Source organism: Condylura cristata, unplaced genomic scaffold (assembly GCF_000260355.1).
Source record: "Condylura cristata isolate star-nosed mole 26May11 unplaced genomic scaffold, ConCri1.0 scaffold00017, whole genome shotgun sequence".
Classification (NCBI taxonomy): Eukaryota; Metazoa; Chordata; class Mammalia; order Eulipotyphla; family Talpidae; genus Condylura; species Condylura cristata.
In genome coordinates this window covers 18497568-18508042 of record NW_004567118.1, presented here as the reverse complement: position 1 = coordinate 18508042, position 10475 = coordinate 18497568, and the positions used below count along the sequence as shown (strand labels likewise).

Here is a 10475-nt window from a genome sequence, read left to right as displayed (position 1 = left end):
ATCGAACTCATGTGGAAGCGGCTTTAGATTCTCAGTGCTGTGCTTTAACCTGCTGCGCCACCAGGGAGGGCCTCAAGTTTTATTTTTAAAGGAAGTATTCTTTAGCATTTCCCTTCCTCCTCAAAACTGAGGAGAGGAGTAATTATGCATGAACAGGAGATAAGCATCAGAGCCCTCTAGGTTGAGAAGGGTTAGTGGGCCTTCTGTTTACAAACATTTCCAAAAATTGGTATGCAATCCCTACTCAGTGAATTCAAATGCAGCTCTGAGCATCTGAAACTGTAAGAATTCAGGAATTCCTAGGGAAAAGGGAGGTTTCAGTTTCCCTGCCCCACCCAACATAGAATAGAGCTGTTTCTTATTGGCCCACAATAGTCAAAGCAGAACTAATAGGAACAGAAAACAAGCTTGGCCTCTACAAAGACGTCAAACAGATAAGCAGAATTCACTGGTTCACAGACTTAAAACCAATAGTTTTGAACAGTCTGGAAGAGAACTTGAGGCCCTTTTGGCTCTATGGAGACTAATTTGAAAAATAAAGTTCTGGGCCCTCCCTGGTGGCTCAGCATGTTAAAGCACAGCCCTAAGAAGCTAAAGCCACTTCAGCATGAGTTCGATCCCCACCCAGGAGGTGACCACATGGCGCCGCAGACTTCTCCTCACACGCCTGCTGCTCTCCTCAGCAGTGTACTTCGTCAGTTGGCCTGTTCAGTTCCCCACTCTGTCTCTGGTGAGTCCCTTAACCACGCCTGTACCTCTGGCCTGTACCCCAGTTCTGTATGTATAAATAAATAAGTCTTTAAAAAAACATAAAGTTCTAAAGTTATTTTCCTTCACACCTTCTCTTCTTCCATTCATATCTTCAGTAACTTTTATAAGATTCTATTATCAAACAAGGAGTAAGTCTGTAGCAGAACCTAATTTTATGGAAAAAAGGTAGGAATTGAATTAATCACACTTCGCAGTGCAAGTAACAGTGTTGAAATGGTCTACATCAATTTTACTGTATTTGTTCAACATCTACCATCTCCACGCCCACTTCATTGTTCCACACGGGCACATTGGTCGTGTGTTTCGTAGAGCTCCTGGGGGTCTGGATATAGGATCATATTTGCAAACTATATATAATGATGTTTTCTGCATGAAAATAATTCTGGTTGTTTTCATTTACAAAAATGATGTTATAAATGTAATTTTTTTCAACTTTTTATTATTACTTTCTAGATTTAATTGTGTTGCCAGAGAAAGAGAATAGTGTAAAGACATAACTAGTGATACGCAACCCTTATGAATTTGCATGAGCTATTTTCTGGTGGGACTGCAGTCCTAAGGAATATACACACTAAATTTCACTACTTACTGCCAGGTTGCATTCAGAAGGCATGCACCAGCTTTTAACCTACCAACAGATCAGGAGGATTCCTCTGCCATAATGTGCCAACCTTCGATAGTGTCTGACTTTCTAAGTTTTGCCAGTCTGATAGGTGCAAAGAAACAACTCCTTGTTTTTCTTTAATTATAAATGATTTTGATTGTCTCCTCACATACTGTTAGCTTGTCAGAATACTCCCTGCTGTGAAGTTTGAGGAGTATCTAACATCACACAATGTTACATTGGCATACTATCATAATGTGGTCCATCCTTCCATTCACATAGACTTTTGTTGTCTTCCTAAAGATCTTGTCCATAGTTTGTTGGGTTACATTAGGTCATTTACAGCAGAGCTTGCAAACTTTTTCATGTCATGGTAGAGATAGGTCAGTAGCATATTTGCACATGGTGACAACAGGCATCTTTGAACTACTTCCAATTTAAGAGCGTGTCTAAACCTTTTCCATTAATATGTGATTGCTATAGGACTTGGGTATGCCACCTCTATCAAGTAAGAAATTTTCCTCTATTCTGATCATTTTACTAGAAATAAAGAGGTTACTGGACGTTTTTCCTGTATGTATTGACAAGTCGGGGCCATTGTCCCCTTTTTATTCATTTACTCACCTTGCTTTCCCCCTTCCCTTCTGGTAACCACTAATTTGTCATATAGTGCAAAGCATATTTTTCTATGCATTTAATTTTTTTTTTTTTCCGCTACAGACCAAGTGAGTGAAAGCCTATGGTGTTTGTCTTTGGTTTACTTCACTAAGAAAAATGTCCTTTAGTTCCACTTTCAGTCACATTTTTGTCAAAGTGAGTCAGACTCAAACCAAGGGTGGACCACCTGCTAATGGGAAGAGAGAGATTATCTTGCAAATGACAAGCTTAACAGGGCTGGAGTATTTGCAACAATTTAAGATTTACCCCAAAGAGAGATGTTACTTTAAAATGTTTCACTATTGCAGATGATAGCAAGAACAGTAGCTAACAGTGCTGATGACAGGTTCCTAATCTTTCAACTTCCTAAACTTATCAACATAGTAAGTACCTTGGAATGCACTCACTCCTCTCTGGTCCTCTCTATTCTAATTGGTTTCTGAATCCACAGCAGAATTTTTTTCTCAGTTCTTGCTTTTTTAAACAATAAATGTACTAAGTCACTTATTTTATTTCCAAAATATTATATTGGAAATATTATAGTGTTACCAGTTTCTTTCCTCCATTTAGTGCTTTATGAACCCATTTTCTCAAAGTTATGACTTGTGGTGCTTTCGAGATTGTCTTATTCTTATAAGGACACTTGTGATAGCACTGGGCCAATCTTCACAATCTCCAATTACTCTGAATCAAATTACACAATTACTCTGAATCAAAATCCTTAACACATATGTGAAATCCCTTTCTGCCATGGAAAGTAACATCATATGTACTGGGACTAGGACATGGACATCTGTGGGGCCATTTTTCCACCTACCTTATCCCCTCTTCCCACTTTCACTTCCCACAACTTTCTTCTCCCATGACCTCACCATTCTCTATTTCCTCAACCTTCACAAGTGTTCATCTCTCTATTAGAAAAGCAAAAGCATGCCATTGTGGCTAAGAGGCCGAACTCTGGAGTCAGTTTGGCTTCAAATTTGCATGTGCATTTATTCACTCTATGGATTCTAAGTAAAGGCAAAGCAAATTAAATAAACCTTCAACAAAGCAATTATCTAAACAGAGTGAATCAACTGTGGGATGTTCCAAAGGCACAAAAGTGACTGATAAACTCATTTATTAAAATGCTGCCACTGGTGGCAGTGGAGCAGGCTGGATGTAGATTCAACAACCAACCAATCAAAAAAGTTCATGTTGGTAGCCATCAGGGAATCTAAACCAGCTACTGGAGATTACTGAGGAATTTTAAGTAATAATGACCGTGAGTTGGACGCTGAATCCAGAGATGTAGCCAAAAGTATTACTTTAGAGTGAGACATTATAATTTAGGGTGCTTCAGTTATTCTTGGGTGGAGGGGCGGAGAATTAACAGATGAAACAGAAGCTTCCCTGGTGGTACAAAGGGTTAAAGCGCAGCACTATGAAGCTCTCCAGCTGACCTCTCCTGACCTGCCCCCTGCTCCCGTTGGCAGTGTATTTCAGTGGATGAGCCTGTTCTGTCCCCACTGTCTCTGGTGAAGCCTCTCACACACACCCCACCTGTGGCCTGTACCCCAGTTCTTGTATGCATAAATATATAAATCTTAAAAAAGATAGATGAAACAAAACAGGCAAAATGTTTATTGCAGATGTTGAGTGGTACATGCGAGTTGATTACACCTTTATCTGAAATTTGCACGCTGTGTCTGTAAACTACATGTATGCAGCCTTTCTTTTCTAGGTTATACCTGGGAAGCATTTCCCCAGCTTGTCCTTATCCATCTCCCTTTTATGCACTTTTACCATCATGGCACCTAATTACACCATATTAATTAGGCTTACTTTATTACTTCTGAACATTTGACCTTTGTGTGTTAGTCATGGGGTAACTGTATGTGTTGGTTGGTGCGGCGCAAAGACAAGACGTCCTGGCGCGCGTGGGGACACACGGCACCCCAGCAAACACGCCACTGCAGCGCATGCAGGAAGACCGCAGGATCCCGGGCAGCAGGGCCAGGTCTCAGGCGAAGGGGCTCGACTGAGGGCCGAGGACGAGGCGCAGGGTTGGGGGCGCTCCTGGCTGCAGTGCTTGCTATTTAAGAGCTTTTATTCTTCCCCCCTCTCCTATTTTTGACCCCTTTACCTTCTCTTCACCCTCTATCCCCATTTTCTACCTGTACTGTACTGTGCTGGAACCAACATTCTGTGCAAAACTCAGGATCCAGGTGAAAGATGTGGCCCAAACCGAAAAATTCACATCTGCAAACCACCACAATCCACACCCGGGCATGTTTCCAACTCTTTATTTATTTTTGTATCGGCGGCTTTTGGTACCTTCCAAGCGGCCTCGCGCCGCACTACACGGACTGTTCCGTGTCCCTCACCCACAGATCCCGCTTCGGGCGGCAGCGGAATCCCCGCCCTTCACACTCGCACACCCGCCTCCCTCCTCTCCGGACCGCAGCGGGCGGTACACACACCTGCGCGACCGGGCGCACCTCGGCGCGCCCCGAACTGCGTTTGCGCCAACTGCGACCGCTCAAGCTAGCCGTCCCGCGGTCCCGCCTAGGATTCACCAAAACCCGCGATATCTCATTCCTCATGCAACTAAGCAGCACCAACGGCTTAGGAGACCTGGAAAATTCCAAAGCCCTGCGCACGCGCTCTGTAGCTTTCAACGCCCCGGCTCCGCCCGTCCATGACCCCGCCCCTTTACATCAAGATGCTGTCTGCCTCCACGTCATGCCAATCATTCACGTCTTCCCGCTGTAACCTCGCAACAAGCTTCTCATTCGCTAGTTTTAGTAACGAACGCCGCGGAGAGGCGGCGACGATAGGCTGGAAGTCAGCCCCGCCTTCCTTCTGTATGAACGAAAGACGATTGGTCAGCACGGCCGTCCAATCAGCGGCGGGCTGTCGGATTCAAACCGGGTTCGTTGGGCCTGTAGTCGGTTGGTCTCAGTCGAGTCGTTGCCTTGGCCCGACGTGGTGGTGCGGCCCGCTGTGTCCGCTCTTCACGCCCCTGTCGCTTCTTATCCGCCGCCGCAGGATGGCCCACAAGCAGATCTATTACTCGGACAAATACTTCGACGAACACTATGAATACCGGTAGGCTGCAGGATGGCTCCTCAGCCGCGGCACCGGGTGCGGGCTCCGGGAGCCGGGGGTGGGGGAAGAGTCGCAGCCGGGGGAGGTTGGAGGTCGGATTTGGGTCGAGGCCGCTTTGTTCGCTCCAGGTTTCCGTTCTGACCGGGCGAGGCCGGGGGCGGGGGTCGACTGTGGGGACGGGGGTAGAGCTTGAGGAGGGGCCGGAGCCATGTCGGCCTCGAAGTTCCTCAGGCCGGGGCCCGGGGCGAGTTCTGGTCGAAGCTCGTCGGGCTTTAATCACGTCGGGCCGGGCCTGGGTCCGGTCGGAGCTGGGGCCCGGCTTACCCGTCCGGCCCCCGCCCTTTGTTAGGTGGGTGGGGACGAGGCCCGGCGCCCCCAGGAACGTGCTCGGACGGGGAAGAGCGAGAAGCCTCCGCTGCCGGGTTCTCGACCACAGTCGGGCCGCGCTCCGGGCAACGGGCACCCCTGCAGACGCCCGGGTGCCCCAGACTGCCTTGGGGGGCGTTGGGAAGACTAATGGTGGCCCGCTGACTCTGGGCTGTTATCTAGGGTGGAGACGCTGCTCTCGCTATTCAGGGCGGCGGTGCTGTAACTTAGCCTGAGGGAGACCCCCGCAAAACTTTTGGATTGGGATTTGGAAGTGTTCATTCGCCTCGTGACCCCCCGGCTTTTAGTCGGTGGTTCACCCCGGCCCCGGGGGAGCCGCCGGAGGCCGGTGGAGAAAGCGCGTCACTGCGTGGCTTCTCCCCCAGCGGGGGCACACTGGCCAGCTGGCGGCTGCAGGGGTTTCAACGTGGAGAACGGGGTACCTGGGGGTGGTGCGGGAGGAAGCGGCCCCTGGTACCAGCCAGCCTCGGACGCGGGACTCGCCTGGGCGTGGCTTCCGGCCGCCCCTCCCCCACCGTGGTTGGGGTGTCTGGGACGCTGCATGCTGGGAAAGCGCCGGAATGTGGGCGGGGCTGAGGGGTGACCTTGTTTCTGCACTCTGTACCCTTCGCTTAGATTTACTAGAACATTACTTGAGAGGGGCCCGAAAGAGGGAGGCCCCTGGTGTCAGGGAGGTCTGTGTTCTTTGGAGAAAATAGCACTTACTTTAGAGTGACTTTAAAGTTAGTTTGATGTTCCTAGCTGCCAAAGTTTTCTGCTGTCTGTAGATAAGTAAATTTGAAGTCGCTTATCTTATGCTCCACAGTTCTAGTCCTGCCCTGTTTGGGCATAATGTTCGATTGTGTGATGTAACCTGAGCGCCCACCCGGGGATAACCAGTATTGTAAACTATAAATACGTCTGTAAAATCTGGGGCTCTGTTCTGAACTCCTGGCTCCAAGTAGATTAGAGCATCCCCAAGACCTCTCTCAGTAACATTTTTACTTTTAATATGCTAACATAATCACTAGATGCACTGAATAAGATAGACTGGTGGTAACTTTGCCTGATTAAGTGGTTGGTTTGTAGCATAGAAAGCTTTGTCATAGCCAAGTGATGTGTACTCACCCAGTTTTAAAGTTGGTCTTCACCAAGTCGTGTTTTGAAACAGGATAGTAAATGATCTCCTGAGATTTTTAAAGGGAAGGCTGTGCTGATGATAAATCACTGAAGTGTTATTCCAGGATGGTTTGCATGTGTGTGACATGCAATGTAAACTCCAAAGGTTAGTACGTTACCAGTATAAACTGACCTGTTCGGTTTTTCTGAATGAACTTCGGAACTAAGTTGAGTGACATGTAATGGGTATTGCTGGATTGTATGAATTTAAATTTACAAAAGCTGTGGTTTTGCATTTTTTAATAAAATCTTTCCACAACTCCCTTTTGAGTTTGTGACTTCCAGTTTTCCCTTAGTAGCTCCTTTGTTTATTATAAATCTTCTTTACCATTTCCCTCCCCATATATGCCCATGGTACTGGAATGCTGAAATTGGGAAATAATTTATACATATACCTTACAAAGCTAGTTAGCATTAATGTTTTTGAGACTAATCAGTAGATGGTAGACATAATATTAGCAGAAGGTTAAGAGCTTATGCAGCCACTATGACATTAATTATAATGACTTTGATTTGGTGACCTCCTGACAATCTTAACAAAATAATATAATTAATCTAAGGCTCCATTTTGTCCTGCAATAATATTAAATGATAATTAACAAACCGCAGGCTCACACATAGGTTGATGACAGCCTATGCTAGTAATAGTTGAGGTTTTGCTATCCTGGGTGCCAGAAAGTGTGACCAGAATGTACTTTTCTCGTTCTGTAGCTTGTGACCACAGATAATCTATACTGGGAAAAAAAGTTTGGGAGGTAGTCTGATTAAAACTTAAACTGCCACTAGAAATGGTTAAAAAGAAATGGACCTGGGAATTGAAATTTTTTAATGTAATGAAGGGGTTAACAATGTGTTTTCAACAACTACACAAATCTAAAATTGCACATCTTGATTTGGCATAGAAGAATATTAATATGTCTTCTAAGAAACTGAGTCAAGCTTTGGGCATAGGTCAGTAACTTCATGGTTGTGGATACATGTATATTGGCAATTGCCGCTTTTTATTTTTAAACAGATTTATGAAGCATAAAGCAAGTTCTAGAGTATACAAGAATTTGTAGCTACTGTAAGTCTAATAATGTTGAATAAGAAAATCCAAATTGGATTTTTCTGTCTTGTGTAAAAGGCTCATAATAAGGGGCTAGGAGGATAGAGACTATCTTCAGTTTACATGGAGTTGCATGTTTTCTGTTTGTATCCTGTTAGCCACAGTTTATGCATGACCTGAAGTAGTTGCAGGAAGTTTTGAGTGACCATGTGCCCGGGTTTGTTTTTGGGTTTTTTTTTTTTAAGGTTTGAACCAGTTTTTTTTTGGGGGGGAAAAAAACCATTAACCATAATAAGATGCCTTCTATATATTTTTTGAAGATTTATTTATGCATACAAAACTGGGGTACAGGTCAGAGGTGTGGTGATTTACCAGAGACAATGTGGAGAGCAGACTGATGAAGTACACTGCTGAGGGGAGCAGTGGGCGAGACAGGATCGTGTAGATCACCTCCTGGGCAGTGATCAAACTCCCACTGAAGCCACTTCTCAGTGCTGCGCTCCCACTGCACCACCAGGAAGGCCTGCCTTCTGTATTTTAACTGCATGTCCTTTTCTAATTTGAATCCATCAAGAAGCAGAATTAATCTTTAAGGTTGGCTATAATATGACAAATAGAATTGCTTTAAAGAACGGTTTTGAGGACGAAAAGCTCAAATTTTAAATAGCCCAAAGATGCCTTAATCATAAATGTAGAAAACAACTTTATGCAGAGCACAAATGCTTTATGTCTTTTTAACAGGCATGTCATGTTACCCAGAGAACTTTCCAAACAAGTACCCAAAACTCACCTGATGTCTGAAGAGGAGTGGAGGAGACTTGGTGTCCAACAGAGTCTAGGCTGGGTTCATTACATGATTCATGAACCAGGTAAGTTGCTAGTTAGCATGCTAACCTAAAATACAAGTATATATTTAGAATTTTGGTGTCCCCTCTTTGAAATTAATGCAATTATCTTCCTTTAGTTTTCTAAAGGACAGTGCTAGGTGCCATTTAAAATTACAGCTTGTGAACATGCATAGGGTGGTATTAGCCTGAAAGATTTTTAGATACTAGATAGTAAACTTAACATTAAAAATTTGTGGAATTTAATTCTTTTGGGTTATCATTAAATCTAGTGGGATTTTGAATGTTCTGAACAATTAGAAGGCATCCTATAGAAGCAGAGCTAGGTGGAGTTACAGCTCTATCTTGCTTTCCACTCTTGTTAAAGAGCATCAAAAACTCTTTAAGAAACAGCTTCCTTGGGACTAGGGGTGTATGTTTGTTTTGGAGTTTTAAAGGGTCTTTATTTAGGATAATACAAAGCAACTGAGGAACATAACTGTAGATTCCTGGCCCTTACCTACTGAAGTGTAGTCTACAAGGATAGGTCTGTGAGACCTTCATTTTTATCAGCTGTTGGTATTTAAATGAGGTGTTAAGAGATTGTTCCCAGGAAAATATAACCAATCACTTTACTTTCCACGAGGATTGACATTCTAAAGGTAGAGATCACTTTCCCTGAAGTTCTAAAGGTGTTAAAACCTGGCAAAATATTCTGATTTGTCAGATTGTTTTCTTCTGTATATTGTGGTACTGACAGTGAAGCTAACAATACATACTTTAATTAACCGTATATTTTACTTTATTTTTGGGTCAGCTGAAAATCTTTCCAATGAGTTGAAAACTCACCATATTGTATACTAAGATGATTTTTAAAATTTCTTTCCACAGAACCACATATTCTTCTCTTTAGACGACCTCTTCCAAAAGATCAACAAAAATGAAGTATATCTGGGATCGTCAATTAAATCTTTTTCAAATTTAATGTATATGTGTATATAAGGTAGTATTCAGTGAATACTTGAAAAATGTACAAATTGTTCATCCATACCTGTGCATGAGCTGTATTCTTCACAGCAACAGAGCTCAGTTAAATGCAACTGCAAGTAGGTTCCTGTAAGATGTTTAAGACAAAATTTCTTGTAGTCAAGTTGTTCTCTTAATATAAGTGCCTGTTTGACTTTACCTGTTACTTTTGTTAAATAAAGTTTGTATGTTGCATTTATCACTGAAGTTACTGAGGTTTCTTTTATTAAGGTTAATGTGTGGCAAGGAATATATTGTCCTGAGGAAATACATTTAAATATTAAATGGTCTTAAAGAGCCCAGTGTGATGAGGATACTATTTAATTGGAAGACCAATAGCCAGGGATACATTTTTTAAGATTTATTTATTCATTCATACAGAACTGGGGTACAGGCCAGAGATGCAGAGGGTGAGAGGATTCACCAGGGACAGTGGGGAGCAGAACGGGCAGATTGAGCAAAATAACACTGCTGAGGGGAGCAGCAGGAGAGGTCTGCCACCACATGTGGTGACCTCTGGGGCAGGTGGGATCGAACTCATGGGGAAGTGGCTTAAGCTTCTTAGTGCAGTGCTTTAGCCTGCTGCGCCACCAGGGAGGGCCCTGCCAGGGATAAATTTAATAGCGCATAAGACCCTAGTCTGGTGGTCTTCTATAGAAAGGGGGGGGGTGCACATTGGGAGCACAATAAGCACTGAAGGTAGTAGTGAACACTAACCCACAACCTATGCTCATCCCCAGTAACCCATCAGCTAGCTAGCCCGGTATGTAGGATCAGCAATCCAAAGATGCCAGTAAACTTCATTGCACTTGGAGTCTACCCTAAAGAGACTAGAGTGGGGACCCTCCAGCATTGGTTACTGCCCAAACTCCCAGCCCTCCCCACAATGGGGGTTTGCGTGTGTCCAGGC

At 44.1% G+C, this 10475-nt stretch overlaps 1 protein-coding gene and 1 long non-coding RNA gene across 2 annotated transcripts; one reads left to right on the top strand and one right to left on the bottom strand.

The window, feature by feature from the left end:
• The first annotated feature begins 4324 nt into the window (after positions 1–4324).
• CKS2 (CDC28 protein kinase regulatory subunit 2) lies at positions 4325–9764 on the top strand. Its single transcript, XM_004684490.2, has 3 exons — positions 4325–5122; positions 8457–8584; positions 9431–9764. The coding sequence occupies exons 1-3, from the start codon at positions 4713–4715 to the stop codon at positions 9481–9483; spliced, it is 591 nt and encodes a 196-aa protein (XP_004684547.2). The 5' UTR covers positions 4325–4712; the 3' UTR covers positions 9484–9764.
• Positions 8181–9656, bottom strand: LOC105853735. Its single transcript, XR_001145521.1, has 3 exons — positions 9591–9656; positions 8506–8609; positions 8181–8270 (listed from the first exon to the last, which is right to left on the bottom strand). It is a non-coding gene; the product is annotated as an uncharacterized LOC105853735 (long non-coding RNA).
• Positions 9765–10475: the final 711 nt, after the last annotated feature.